Source organism: Cotesia glomerata, linkage group LG6 (genome assembly GCF_020080835.1).
Source record: "Cotesia glomerata isolate CgM1 linkage group LG6, MPM_Cglom_v2.3, whole genome shotgun sequence".
In the NCBI taxonomy this organism is placed as follows: domain Eukaryota; kingdom Metazoa; phylum Arthropoda; class Insecta; order Hymenoptera; family Braconidae; genus Cotesia; species Cotesia glomerata.
In genome coordinates, this window is record NC_058163.1 from 20,222,978 (window position 1) to 20,239,323 (window position 16,346).

Consider the following 16,346-nt stretch of genomic DNA (forward strand, 5'->3'; position numbering starts at 1 on the left):
AAATCACCAGAAAGTAGCACGGTAGTAAACTTCTACACAGAAAAATAAATTAGCTTGAATCACGAGAAAAATTCTTAAACTGAGAAAATAATTTTGAAAAGTTTCATTGTCTTGAATAAAGAAGAAAAATTCTTTAATCAAGTGAAATTTACTTAAACCAAGAAAAATTTCTTGGTTTAAAAATTTTTTTACTCAAATCGCCCACACTGAAAAAATATATATGCTGGCAAAAATACATATATGTCGCACATATAAAATATATACGCCACATACTTTTTTTTTGCCCCCGTATATGCGGCATATATTTTTTTTCAGTACGGGCAAGAAGATGAAGTTCTTCAAAATTATTTACTTGATTCAAGTAAATTTTTTTTTCTGTGTACCAGTCTGGAAAATTGTTCTTGAGTAAAGACTATTTGAATCCAAACTTCCGAAAATTTAAATAATTAATTATCGTGTTTCAAAATTCATACTACGTTCTCAAGTTTAATTTCAAATTTTAATTATTTAACATTTATCCAATCTCATTTTTTATTCTGCAAATATAAAGTCGAAATTTCTTATTTTTTTCAATTAACCCTAAAAAATGTTTATAAAATAATCAAAAGTTTCCACTGAAAAATTGAAATCTTAAAACTTTTAATTTTACTTTAAAAATTTTCTAAATAATCCTCTAAAATAACACCAAAAAAAAAGTTACTCATGAGTTAAAAAATTAATACGTAGAAGAGTTAGTAGTAAAAGTACGTCATAGTATCGGCATTAGTAGTATAAATGGCGGGAGCTTTCATCAACGGCTTCTTTTAGTCTCCCATATTCTATATCTACCGTCCTATCTGTCTCGACTGGTAGATTCTATATATACTATGCACTGCTCTCAATCCAGCCCAGCATCACTAGCATCACTGCCATCATCTCTGTAAAGTTTATTCATAAACCCGCGATGACGTAGTGCTGTTGTACAAAGCTCTCAAGTACGTCCTTTCCACCCCCAGCCCGCGACAACCCTCGCTATCCCTTTTCGTTCTATTTCCATTCAGACAGAAACTAGAGACAGACAGACATTAAAAAAAATCAAATACCCTCCACCCGTATTCCCACCCTTTGAGTCCTCAGTAAAATAAAAATATCGATCCCGAAGAATTTACTTCCGCATTCTCATTCTGATTCTCGGGACTAAAGGGAAAATCCCTAATTTTTTCACCAGGTGTCGTACTTTTTGTTACCGACAACTTTTCACCCTCGCGGTGCGACGTGCGACAGGGCAAAAAACCTTTAAGGAAGAGAATTACTGGGGTAGTTGTTGTATATAACACGCAATACCGTGTCACCGAGTAACTACCCGATTCATTCTCTCTATATACACATACTTTTGTATATATAATACATAAATATATACATCGACTCTAAACTCACGCCCACGCATTTTTTTCACCCCCGTAAGCTCAACTCGTAAACTCTCCTATTCTTGCTCGGAAGTAGAACCCTTTACTTTATTCTCCCCGATTCTTTCATCCTCTTAACTTCTACCAATATAACTTAGAGCCGTAATCACGCCAGTTTTCTGTAAATCAACATTTGCCACGCCTGTCTCCAATCAATGAACTTTCAAACTCATTTCCCTAAAATCTGTTTTCAAGCACAATTTATTTTATTTATTTCTTAAATTTATTTTTTCTCTTTTAAATTTTTAATTTCAAAGTCAGTCCTTAGATCTTACGTAAATTAAAAAAAAAAAAAATTAATTTTCTAATTAAAAACAAAAAATAAATAAAAATTTGCGACTAAAATTATTATATAAAATTTCTAGGGGATATTACGGTAACATTTACGCGCGCGATGCGTACAAGTCGAATGGTCGGCGTGGTCGACGCACGTTTATCGATCACGGGCGTCAACGTCTCGAGAGTGAACAGAGACGAGTGATAGGAGAGAAAATGAGGGAGAAGGAGCTACTACTACTACTACGATTACTACTACTACTCCTACTACTACTGTTACTACTCCTGCTGATACTTTCAAAACTACTACGCCATACAGTGGCGCTGCTGAGCGGTGGAACCGTAAACTACCCTTACTGCTCTTGCTCCTTCCGACTTGCGCAAAACTCGTGATATATATACATATATAGATATATAAAATGGCATATATATGAGTATGTACTATTTGTATTATATGTACATAGCATGTACATATTCTCCCCTTTAAGCCCACCGTAGTACGCCCGAAGATAACCGAGCAAGTACGAGCGTATGATAAAGTGCAAAGACGCTTAAAGGGGGCGCAAACGGCCAATCGCGTCGACTACTCGTCGCCGGCAACCCGGCGTGTTTAAATCCTTTAAATACTCTATCATTAAACCGCGAATTCATTATTTTATGTTAAATAGCTTTTATTGTTACTATTACAAGTATTATTTGTCAGTTGATTGATTAATAATGTGTGAGAATAGTGAGAATTAGGCTGGGATGTTGTGCTAAAGATTTTTCCGGGTCGCTCTTGAGGAAGTTGGCATTTTGGGGTGGTGGCATTCAGGGTGTGTTAATTTGTTCCTCAATAATGTGTTTGTTGGTATTTTGTTTAAATAAACTTTAGTTTTCGTAAATGTGACAACACAGCTTAGAAAGTTTTAGTGATTTTGAATTAAAGGTGGCATGGAGGTTTTGGGTAGGAACTGGCATGGCCGTCCGAGGCTCCTGCCGAAATTTTTATCTAAATTAATAGATTTTTACCACTTTTTTGATGTCGGATAAAGTTTTTTGTTGTTTTTTAGTTTTAAATAACCAAAAAAATTGAAGCGCCAATCAAAAAGTTGATTTTTATTAATTTGAGCGATTTTTAAAATTGGTAATTGGTAATTAATTAGGGGAAAATGATGATATTACGTGATACAAGTACATAGGTGTGTTTAAAGTTAATATTAAGCTCAGGCCAATAAGAAAGCTAGATATTTGGTAAGCCGAGAGCTTTCTATGGCCCCTCACGCATGGCCGTTTCGCGGAAGAACCTCGAGGTGTTTCGGGTAAAGGAACCTAAAAAGTGGACACAGTCACGAATAAATGTGCACCATCAAATGTGATATTAATCAAAATCATAAATAATCAAGTGCTTCCAAAAAAACTAATCACCGAAAAATAAACTAGACTCTATTTAAAAAAAAGAAACAAAAAACTTTAATAATATCTTTTAATTTAACACAAGTAAAAGCAGTGTTTTATTTGTATTTATGCTTGTAATTAATGATGATGTGGTTTTATTAATAATGGATACGTCGAGGATCGCCGGAAGCACCCAGAGGTGAGATCAAAGAGCAATGATTAATGTTTTTAAAAATAAACTGGCAGCTAAGCGCGCGGGAAAAATTTGGGCGGTCACGCGATTTACCAGGCGCACTGGGGAAAGGGCGTAAGGGTGAGGGTGTTTGGGCCGGTTAAAGGAGCTCCTGGAGGTGAAGAATCTTGGCTCTTACTCATCCCCCAGAATTCGTCCACACGTACACAGACCCCTCGAGGGTCCATAATGGTTTGTTATTGATCTAACTCCACGCCTTCCTTACACTTTTCTTCTTTTATCCTGGCGGTCTTCCTCGCAATCCTGCTTTCCTCTTTCAACTGTTGTCAGGGAGTCACAGACCCCTAGGAGAAAGGGAAAGGGGTGGCGATAGGAAAGGAAAGCAATATTCCAATCGGACTTAACTTAAATATTTTATTTATTATAGTTTTTAATTTTATTTCTTCATATCCTCATCGTTCCTTATATAACCTCTGTGAAATTTTCCCTGGTCACAGAGGTCGGTTTCCTTTTTTATATTTACCTAACTTCCGCTTTAAGTAAATACTTTATTTAATTTAATTTATTTTACAATTGACCTACTCTGTGGTGTACTCACTATAAAATCAATTTATCTGAATCAATATACATTTTTATTATAAAATTAAAGCTCTCTATTTTATAGAGTATAAATGTATTCTCGTAGATATATCGCAAGGCAATTTCGAATTGTCTGAAACCATCACCTCAAACTTCACTCCCACATTCATCTCTTGTAAACTCACTTTATATATATATATATATATATATATATATATATATATATATATATATATATATATATATATATATATATATATATATATAATAGAGGATTGAAAGCTGAGAGCAAACTGAAAGCTTTTCGGAAAACTTGATCGTTCTACCGCACTGTCGAGTCGAACTTTCCAGTTGGATGTTTCCCGCTTGGACCTACTTCTACACTACCACCATCGTATAAAACACCCAGCAAGTACAGCAAGTACTGTACTTACACGAATCATCATTTCAAGAGAAAAGGAAGAGAAAGGGGAAGAGAGTACATAACATTATCTACACGGATCTCTCTATAAATAACAAATAAATGTGTTGATCATCGTTAACAATATGTGATACAATTGGTTGGAAAATTCAATTAAATTGAATTTGATGGGATTGGATTTGATTTAATAATTAATAAATTTATTTTTTAGATGTACGGCTGATTAACAAGGGAAATGTATGACTGTGACGTTGTTCGAATGTGCTGAAGCTGTATGACGTATACTAGAGTTGAATAATATCCCGAGGATTTAGTACGTCATGTAATAATGATAATAAAATAGGAAATCATGACCGTTTGGCATTAATCGAAATTGAAATGTCATTCGGGATATTCTCGATTAGAATTCCTTTAAGCCACTACTGACCGAGTATCGATAACCAATAACAGTAATATTCCGGCATCAACATCCTTGACACAAAAAATAATGAATTTAGAAAAATCTAAATAAAAAAAAAATTTTTTGTGAAACACCCATATCCATAGGGAGGATAAAACATAAAAGTAAATGAAAGGACAGAGGGAAATCCAGAGGCTGAGTTTTAGTTTTACCCAGAGGTTGAGGTAGCAGGAGAAGAAAAGTTGTCAGTTGTGTGTGTTGGAAAAAACAAGGGAAGAAATATAAGAAAGGGTGCACACACATGACCCTGAACCCGGTTGTTCGGAGTAAGGAGCTGGTGGAAAGTACCCTCGGCGGGGTGGTTCAACAGAGACGGAAGTGTTGTGTAGGCGAGGAGAAGACCGGGTGTATACTACTATACGGGATCAATACTCCCGCGTCTTGCGATCATTCATCTTGCCACGCCCCTCTGCTCTCTTCACTCTCTCTTTCGGTTAAGAGCGAGCTACCAGCTACCAGGAAGATTTCACCCTTACATATATAACACTACACACCCAAAGTCTCTATCTCTCTTTCTTTCTCTCTTTCTCTGTCTGCTTCCTTTATTTTACTCCCCACGAGCTGCTATGAGCGGAATCTAAAACTTACCCTTGCAATCTTTTCCCGCCCAATCCTATAGCGTTTTTTCTGGCTTATAATTTATCTCCCGAGAGTATAAGTAGTAGTACTGGGAAATCTTACCAGAGCAATCAACAATTTAGCTAAAATAGTAAAAATAATTTGCTAAAAGTTTAAATTTAATCTGATAGAGATAAAGTCCGGCTGGGACACGTGCCAGTGAATGTTTCTTACGAGGACATGGTAAAAAAAATAAAATAAAATAACTAAAACTAAAATTCAGGCCCTTGATAAAGTTGGGTTTGGATTTAGGCTTGGGTTTGAGTTGAGATACGATGCCGTGTCCTGATAGTAAACCGAATCCGAATCGGATAAACGTTCTTCAATAGACGGGAGATATAAAACGTCTTGACAATATCTTTTTTAGTTGTTATTTTGCCCAAGGTCGAGCACCAGAGGCCAGAGCTAGAGTAAGGAGTAAGTCGAAATCCTCGATCCCTTTGTCGACAAAATTGAGATCTCACGGGTCAGGGAATAATGATTAGATTCTCCAGACAGTTTTAGATATATAAGATCTACTAATACTAGTTAGGAGTACTGCTGAAGATGTTGATGTTGATTTTGATGTAGTTGAGTTAGCGCTATTGTTAATGCGATTAATCGATAATTTATTTGATTGAAATGGCTTGATAATTATTGGTTATTATTGTGTTGCTGCAGAAGAGATGGCGAACAGGACGCCGACGGAGATCGACTCGGGAAATTGCGGATTCGATGAACGACGTGACGGCGAGGGCGACGGGGGCGGTGGTGATGAGGGCGGAGGATATCCTTATCCACTTCATCCAATGGCGAGATTGCAGCAGTACGCCTCATGTGAAATGTCCTACAACAGGTAAGCTATGATATTATATTCTTTTTTATTTATCCTCCAAGCACATACGGAGTGCAATAAACTCCAACTTTAGTTTTTAAATGTTTTAGGTTTTTTTTGAAATTTTGAATATGAGTTTTTTTATAAAATTATTTATAATTTACATGTTTTTACAATTATTTAAAGTATTTATTGATATAGATTGAATAATTAGCAATAAATAATAAGGATATTTATGCGCTACTTGAAATTCAAATAATTGCTGGTTGTCAAGTAAACAATTTTTGAATCCATCAATAATTTCCCAATTAATAATAATTTTTTTTTTATTATAGGTTAGTAATTAATTTGACTTCGAGGCTTTGGATACTTTCTCATATGATTAAAAGGATTTGAATTTTTGACGAAGATATACTCGAAAAAAATTTTTTTTTTATTTATGCAGATCTACGTGCATCTAACTCGCCATTTGGTAATTGTTAAGTTTGACGGTTTACAATACTTTAGTCCATAAAATAATATTCAGAATTTTTTCTGAACAGTCACGCATTTTTTTTCTTGAAGTTACCAGAATTGGAATAATTAAAAAACTATTTTTTTTTTTTTTTTTTCAAAAATGTCAATTTTTTTATTTTAAAAAATCAAAAAATCAATATTTTTAAAAATTAGTTTTATAAATGAATTGTTTTAACATTCAGAATATGAAAAAAAAAATATTGTCAATCGCCAAACTAATAAGGACACATTCTAGCAAAGATTTTTGGTTAACATAAAACATATGTTTACATCAAATTGTTGAAACTAATTGAAAAATCAAAAAAAAAATTTAATATGTTAAATTTTTTAATTTTTTAAGGCGATATAAAGCAGGTGACCGTGAAAATAAACAATTACCATCAACATATATTTCATAATAAAAAAAAATTATAAATTTTTCATAGATCTACATCAATATAATTTTATTAACTTTGATCTGCGAAAAATTTACAAATTTTTTTGATTATATATATACTGATCAATTTACATTTAGAATTATGACTTATTTAATCTCCGAAAAAATGGCGAGTGAGATGCAAGAAGATTAAACTTTGACATATTTGCCCTAGACTTACTTCGATGTTTAATTAAATTTAGCAATTTTGATGAAATATCAATTATTACGCATAGATGTCCTTAATATTTAATGAAAAATTTTATCAAAATTGAATATATTGACATTAATAAAAAAATATTTTCGGTCAAAAAAGTGACCCAGTGTCTGCTTGGAGGGTGAATAATGATAACGATAAATATTATTTAATTAAATATAATTTTGAAGCGAATTATTGGAAACAAAAAGAGCAAGAGTTAGACCAAATATACACGGTGTGTCAGCGTCGCGGCGCGCGTACCAGCATCCTTGTCTCTTCCTCTTTCCGTCTCGATTTAATAGTTAAATCTCGACGCGGCGGTGTAGTCTTAGTTTTAGCCTTAGCTCTTATTTCGTATCCGCGAATTCGCGGCGGGCGCCGCCGAAACCGAAGAATAAGAAGAGAGGTCAACGTCATCATCCGGGCGCCACACCGACGTAGATGCTACGCTAGTTTTGGGTCTACGTCTTACCGTTTCACATCTAGAGTTTAGAGTCTACAGTACAGCACAGTACAGCAGAACATTAACTAGAGGAAGAAGTACAAGTACAAGTATAACTATAAGCACAAGACGACGACGATGACGAGCAAGACCGTCGACCTAAATACCACCGGACAATTTATTTTTATTCGCCGGGGGATTATAACTGCCGCAAGGAATTTTATTTAGTCCTACTCTAGCGAGACCGAGTGACCTCTTTAACTCGGCTACTGTCTATCCAAACTATATTTTTATTTTAACATTGTTATATTTATATCCGCGTTTTAATTTGCCGGGTTAATTGATGCACGGTTACAGTTTCCAAATTGATTATAGTTATAGTTTTTTCGACGAACGACGAGTATGTAGTAAACTAGTAAGAGCTCGAGGAAAATAGTTTTTTATTTCGAGTAGTTTCATTTTACTGTCGCAGGTGCTAAAATTTTGCAGACCGTGTAATTAAACTTATGTTTCGTAACACTTGTGTAGCTTTTGAGAGTTTCCAATTATCTGAGGGTTGATATTGCCACTTACATATCCACCACCTTTTCATCTTTAGTTCTTCGATACCTTTTTGCACCGCCGGTTATTCACTTCCAACAGGCCGATTGATCCTCGCTGACCACCTGTATATTTTTAACCTCTACCTATTATTTTATTAATACAAGTAGCTACCTTTATATTTTTACTTCAATATTTTCGGCCACTGATTGACTCTAATTATATTCTTCGAGTGACGTTCATCGCTAATTATTTTATTAATATCATACTTGATTCTGCCGACATATGTCATTTTTTGTCGTATCAATAAATTATTAAAAATGTTTTTAAATTACATCTGTAGGTTTTTTTTTATTTTCTACATGTATATATTTATTTAAATTACTAATGACCAAGTGATTAGTAATTTTTTAAAAAATTATTCAATGCAATAAAATAAAAAATTTCCAATTTAATTTGCAATTTTTTATGTTAATCATTATTTGAGTAAATTTTCTTTTAAATACAAACAAAAAATTACTACTTTTATCATTAATAAAAATAAAACTTGAATAAAGAGTAGTTTTAATATACACTATAAAAAAATTGCAAAGTAAAATGGTGGATGATTTTTTATTGATTTAATTTCTTCGAAGTGAAATTCACTCCAAGAAAGATTTTATTTATATTATTAATAAAAAAAATTTTACGGATTTAAGGTAAAAGCCCCAATAGATGATCACGTACCAGTATATGATCACTCCATGTATTTGTATATCTATATTCACAAATATAGGTATACAAATACATGGAGTGATCATATACTGGTACATGATCATATATTGGGGCTTTTACCTTAATCCTCTTTTTTTTTTTTTTTTTTTTTTTAATTTTTTATTGAATAAAAACACAACAATAATTATTCATTTAAAAATTACAAAATGAGTATTTAGATATTTTTAAAATTAAAATAAATCTATCTTAGTTTGATATGACAATAAATTTTAATATTTTTAAAAAATTGGAGGTTCGCAATGGCCTGGTCGGCTCGGTGCTCGCTTTTCGAAAGAGTGGGACCCGGGTTCGATCCCAGCACGCACCAATATTATTCAGTGATTATAATTAAAAATATGTGCGTTACGTTACGTTGCCAGCCTCTGGAAGTGGCAAAGATAGCCGGGCGGCACACGTCTGACTTGGGCGATCACACATTTTAATCAACAACTTGAATGGGTGACCACTCTAGTCAGCGTTGGCTAGCGCGAGGGATCTCTGCACACTAGGAGAGGGGCCTAATGCTCCAATGGTCGATAAAGAAGAGTTTCTTATCAATCACTGTAGACTTAACTTTGCTCCGACTGTACTAACATAGGTTTTCTCTGTGGTTTTCCCATGTTACTGTTCCAATAGCCGAGTGGTGAGGATCAGGGCAAATGCGGTACAGAAGGCACAAGTCGGTCCACAGCCGCAATGATAAGGCAGAGTTAACTAAGCAGAATGATGAGGCTTAGGGTGTAAAAGGGCGTTATTACGTCTGTACACTAGAAATCCGTATAATAATAATATTTTTAAAAAATTGCTAGGTGTTAATTTCAGTAAAATTAGAGTAATTAATTTTATCCAATTGAACGTAGTAATGTTAATATTTTATTATTTTTTACTTCTTATTGAATGTTTATGAAATTTTCTAAATTAATTTTTCAATTTTTTAAATTATCATCTTAATTATTCAGTTTATAATTTTAAATTTGTGCAAGTCAACGAACGTTTAATTTAAAAAAATTAAAAATATGAAAAAACAAAAATTGTTTTTAATTCGAATACAATTTTTTAAAAATTTAACATCAGTATCAATAAAATTATTTCTTTCAAATTTATAAATTCAAATTTCTTATAATTAAAAAGAAAAAATCATTTTTTTTTTTTTCAAATGTAAAAAATTAAAAAAATTTTTAATTTGGTCAAAACTAAAATATATTATTAAAAATCATAAGCTCAAAAAATTTTTTCTTCATACTTTCAATAAAAATTTACTTATTAAAGCCAAAAAAAAAGTGACAATTAAACTCTAAATTTATTATCAAACAACTTTATTAAAAAACATTTTCCTAAATTTCTTCATCATCATCATCCGTTAATTATAAAAAAAAAAAAAGTATCCTGGGAAACGTATTAATAATAATTAAAAAATGAAGCTTAGAGTAAGGCGAGTAAGAAGAAGATGAGTAAGCTTTTATAATAATATTTCAGGAAATGCGCTGTAATATTAAACCACCCACGAAAAGCAACCAGAGAAAAGCTCTCGTGTCTTTTAGCTCTATCATCCATGTCGTCTTTCTTAAATATTCCTTCTTACTCTCGACTCTCGAGTACACTAGTATTTCTCCATCTTTCGGTCCTGTCTCTATTCCTCTATTTCTCTATTTTGCAACTTCTATACATATATACATAAATATATAAATACATATAGTGATCCAGTAATAGTTCAGGTTGTCTACGTGCCGTCTGGTCCACTTTGACACTCGAGTTCATTTAACTTGGTCTTATCTAATCCAATTTACAAAATTATATTATTTACAATCCGTTTCTTGTATTAATATTCAATTTTCGATGTATATAATTTATATATAATATCACTATCATCGTGTTTAATTTCCGAGATACAACTTCAAAACTAAATTCCAATAATTGTTAATACAATGTTGTACAAGCACACATTGCACTTGAATTAATTCAGTACAGTGACAATTTATCGTATTTATTATTGTTATTTTTTATCACTATTATCGTTGAGGAATCATTGAATGACTAAGTAGGCCGTTATCGAGAACTAGCATCGTCATCTTTGCTTAGATACTCACGTTGTTCCGGACATATTTTAACGATCGTTACTCATTCTGATACGATACAGACACCAACTGCACGAGATCTCGTGTACGCTATATAATAATAATAATAATGAAATTACTTTTATAACTATATTTAGCTTATATATAAAAATACCTGGAAACACTAACGTGATTGTGATGAATAACCAGATTGCGCATTATTGCACAAAATAATGCAACTACAAATCGTTACCTTTAAAGGTTGTAACCTGCAGCAAAAAATTTATCTCTATGGTACTTTAATTTTATCTTTTCGTCTAACTAATTTGCAATTGCAACAATGTCAAATTTTTTTTTAAATCTTAAAATTTCTTATTTTTTAATTAAATTTTAGCAAAACGGTTAGAGATACAGAAAAATTGATGAATATCTTTTTTGTACATAATTCAATTAATTATAAAAAAAAATATCTGACGATTCTTTCGGATTTTTAATATTTAACTCAAAATTTTGATTTTAAAATTTTATAAATATTTTTATTCTAATTTACAAAAAATATTTTTAAAAAATTCGAGAATTTATATTTTTTCTTAACGATGCGAAATAAGAAAAAGTTGACAAGGACCTTTTTCAATTTTCTACAAGAAAGATTTTTATCGACTTTTTCGTATTTTCGATATTTAATCCACAATTTGAATTTTTTAGTTTTACTAATAATTTTTTCGGTTTGAAATTTTGTATTTTTAGTGAAAAATTTCGTTAAATTTTCGGTTTTTTATGTCAAAAAAATAACTTTTAAATGTTAGTTTTTTAATAAGTACTTAATTTATCCATAAATTACTTGAGCTTTTATACAGCGATCGGATTTATTTGAAACAATCAGAAAAATTAAATAAAAAATTTTATACCCGTATTACAATTGAAATATATATATTATATGTTTTGTGACAATACATTAAATCTAAAGTTTAAGCGCCGAGTTAAGTTACTTTTACTTGAGTTGCGTCATATGTAACGTTGTTATTAATTTAAAGTTAAACGTCAACGTCTGGGTCTCAAAGTATGTATCATCATCGTTTAAACGAGTATTCTATTATATTGTATATCTATATGTTTATATACATGTATATACAACATATAACGATATGAGGTTTGCATGTAATCATTGGCGCCAGATTACTCTTAGTAATACACGTGTGATACTTTTATCATTATATAAATTCATTTACGTATACTGTCGTAATCTTTCTGTGAATTAACTGATAACAATTTCATTAAAAATCATTTTTTATATCTATCATATTAAATTTTTACTTGTGCCCAGATTCAAATCTTTTTTTTAGAAATCATTTTTTAACAACAGAAATTATTTGTGCAATCCTAGAAAAGGAAATTTAATATTTTAAAATTGATTCGTGTTATATATTTAAGTTTCTTCAAGTGTGAACTTTTTTTAAAATATTGATTCATGGAATATACAACCTACTTTTTATAATATAGTATTTTTCTAAAAATAAATCGTAAATGTCATAATTTCACTGAATTATTTAGTAATGTTATTAAATTAACTATTAAATTTTATGGAAAAAAAATTTTATTTTACACCATAATATAATTTTCAAAATTCTATGCTTGCTTTGCAACTTAAAGATTTTTATGTTTATGTAATTCAACACAAATTAATCAATTTCCGCTTTGACGTAGAAAAAATCAATTAATTAAAATTTAAAAAAATAATAACAATAATAGTAAAGCATTTAATCAGTGAACGGTTCAATGGTATTATTTCAATATCAAATATCTGTAAAGCAACTATACAAAAATTACAAATAAAATTTAAAAATAAAACGACACTTGCCAAAAATTAAAATAAATCATAAAACATTTTTTAATTCAAATATTTTAAATTTAGAAAAATCGACACCAAAATAATTTTGCATTACACTGATTCTAAATATTTTTATGAAAACATACTTTAAAGAATTATTTTTAATGAATCTGCATGAATGATTTTATTTATTTTTTTTTTTTTTTTTAAATAAAATACAAATTTTTTATAAGACTCAATTTTAAGATAATTAATTAAATTTTTTTTTATTTATTATTGGTTATTTACTTAGTGATAATTTGTTTTTCCAAAACAATTTTATAAAGAAATTTTTAGTTATAATAATGCAATGTATAAAATATTTAAAAATTTTAACTTTTAAATTAAATACTTTCGAAATTATATAGCTCATAAATTGAATATTTCATCATAAAAATAAGATTATTTCTGTGTGAATTAAAAAAAAATTTTTAAAAATGAATCTAGTATGAAAACTACTTTAAGTACAAATCTCTTTTCATAATTGATTAATTTGGTAAGTTTCAATAGACTTCATTGAGAAAAATAAAAAATTAGCTATTTAATTGATTAATTTCTTGGTAAAAGAATATCGATATCTTCCTCTATTATGATAGGTAAACATGTAATATGAATCGCTTTATTTGAATTAATTAAAAAACTATTTCAATCAACTCAGCCAATTCTCCAGAAAAAAATCAATAACTTCTCTTTTTTTGAAAATTTTCAATTTTCTTAACGGGAAGTTAAAAAACATTTTTATAAAAATTTTCTTGATACAAGTATGATAAAAAATTTTTTTTTTTATTTAAAAAAATAATTTTCTACTGAAAAAATATTTTTTAAAAAATTACATTCATATTTTTTTTTTATTTGTACGTGCAGAATTTCTTCCATGATAACAAACTTCTAACAAATCCCACCAAATTCTGATTGAAATTACATAATTGTTTTTTTAATTTTACATTTTCTTAAGAATCATCTAATTTTTGTAAGTCTATTATCGATGCGCTATAAAAAAAAAAAATTGATAATAATTATCAGATAACGTAAAAGTAGGTGGAGGAGTATAAGCTTGTAAAAAAGAGAAAAAGTGAAGAGAAGACTAAAGACTGAAATGTTCAAGGGCTCGGGATAAAATGAAAGATATAATGTAAGAGAGAAAGAAGAAGCGAGTAGAAGCAGCAGCCGGCTGTCGGCTTTCCACACCCGTCATTTCTTCTCCTCTTTTCCCTTGTATTGGTTAGTACTACTACTACTACGACTACTAGTACTAATAGTAATTTTTCATCTCTCTCAGCGGTGCTTGGACGCACAAGGGAGTAGTAATCCGTGTGCATTTACGACCCTCCGGGCCCTTACATTACGCTTAGCGCGACGAGTACGATGACGGAGACTACGACGACGAGGGGGACGTGTTGGTAAAGGGGCAGGTGTGTGCCCTCGCGCCGGTTCCAGCGCCGCAATAACTAAACTCAACCAGACCCGTACCGGCACGTTTAAACGAGAATAAGTGTACATATGAGAGAGCGAGACGGGCTCGAGGATTGAGGATGGAGGATAAAAAAATCAAAAAATAATGTTCGCGAGCTAGAGAGAGAAACACTCAGTGGTAGTTTGTGGAAAGAACCAGCGCGTGCCGGCGTCGACCATCCGGAGGCCAGGTGTAGACTTTATCCATTTTGCCGGCGTTACACACCCTACTGAGACGCGATTCCGATGCACCCGGGTGGCGTACCGCGATTCCAGGGGTTGCCGACACACAACCTTATACTAATACTACCAAATATACTATTTGTGTGGATATTTTACATCTATGTGATCTATCACACTAAATTGTATCAGCTTTAGATAGTAGTATGTACTTTTTCAGGAATTTTCTACCAGAATATTTCTGCACCACCAGTAAAACTTGATTATCAACTTTATTTTCATATAAAAATTATTTCGTACATAAAACTGATATAATGTATCTGCTGTGATATTAATATCTATTTAATCATTTTATTACACTGTGTACTCTCTAAAACTGAATTGGAGTTGAATAGTTACTTTTTAAAAATGGAGAAATGATACTTCTAGTAATGATTAGTTATTAATATTTTTAATAATGAAAAGTCACATTTTGAACTAGTTGATTTTTTATTAATTGAAAATTAAAATTCTACAAATGAAAAAGTGATTTTTCTATTAATTCTGTAGTGAACTTGGAATTTTTGACTTTTTAAAGTAGTGAAAAATAATTTATTTAAAATTAAAGCTTACAGAATTACTAAATTTTTAGTATTCATTCTAAAACAAATTTTTATATAATTTTTGTACTTAATATTGCAATAAGTGAAAATTGGACTAATCAGTTTTACAGAGTAAAAAATCAGAATCTCAGAGTTTTTGAAATAAAACAATTTTTAATTAGTTGAAACAAATTATTAATTAATATTTTAACTTATTTTTCTCAAACTTATAAATATTAATTATATTTTGCAAAAAAGTTTGACTTTTTTGGAACATTAAACCAAATTTTTATAAATATTATTTTATTTTTAAGTCTTATTAATAAATCTTAAGGCAAAAAGTAAAAAGTAATAAATTATTACTATATTATATTAACACTACTGTTTAAATAAATGAAGTTAATTACTTAAATATTGCTGAAATTAACACATATGGAAATTTTTAGGATTTTATGAAAAAATAAATTGATGGAAAAGTAATTTTTCAAAAATGCTACTTGTAAAAATTGAAAAATTTTTTTATGCAATTTTTTTTAATATTAAAATTGATTTGTTATATTAATCTAAAAAAAATTGTATATTAATTTTTTAAATCTTTAACCATTCATTTTGTAATTTTTGCATGAAAGTTAGAAAAAAAATAACTTTGAATAGATTTTCTGCTTAAAAAAATTTTATTTATTTATTTGAAATAAATTGCTCATCAAGCATAGCTTTCAGCAATATTACATGGTATGACTAGTTAATTGCACATAAATTCGAACATTCAAGTCGAATTAAAGAAAACAATTAAAAGATTATATTATACATGTACACTGATAGAAAGATTTGTTTATAGTTAAAAATATTTGTTAATATTTAACAAATCATTTATTAGAGACCGCTTTTTAGTCTTTAACAAATATTTTTTAGTATTTAAAAAGATTTATTAATATTTAATAAATGAATATCAGATTTATTAAATACAAACAAATCATTTTAAATACTAAGAAATATTTGTTTAATACTAAAAAGTGGTCTCTAATAAATGATTTGTTAACTATTAACAAAGATTTTTTAATACAAATAAATCCTTCTATCAGTGTATCACATTAGCTTAGAATAAGTCAGAACAAAGCTGAATTTTTTAAAAGTTGCGCCATGAAGACGACTGCAATAGTTAGA

General features: G+C 30.2%; 1 protein-coding gene across 4 annotated transcripts in view; it reads left to right on the forward strand.

Annotated features, from left to right (window-relative positions):
- Nucleotides 1-16,346, forward strand: part of LOC123267371 (serine/threonine-protein phosphatase 4 regulatory subunit 1-like) — a 96,485-nt gene that overhangs the window by 6,661 nt on the left and 73,478 nt on the right. For 3 of the 4 annotated variants that reach the window (XM_044731951.1, XM_044731952.1, XM_044731954.1), the window contains exon 3: nucleotides 6,030-6,204. In XM_044731951.1, coding sequence (XP_044587886.1) covers nucleotides 6,030-6,204 — 175 coding nt within the window. Of the gene's footprint in view, nucleotides 1-3,172; nucleotides 3,298-6,029; nucleotides 6,205-16,346 lie in introns of those variants that run through there. The other variant, XM_044731953.1, reaches the window with a different exon arrangement.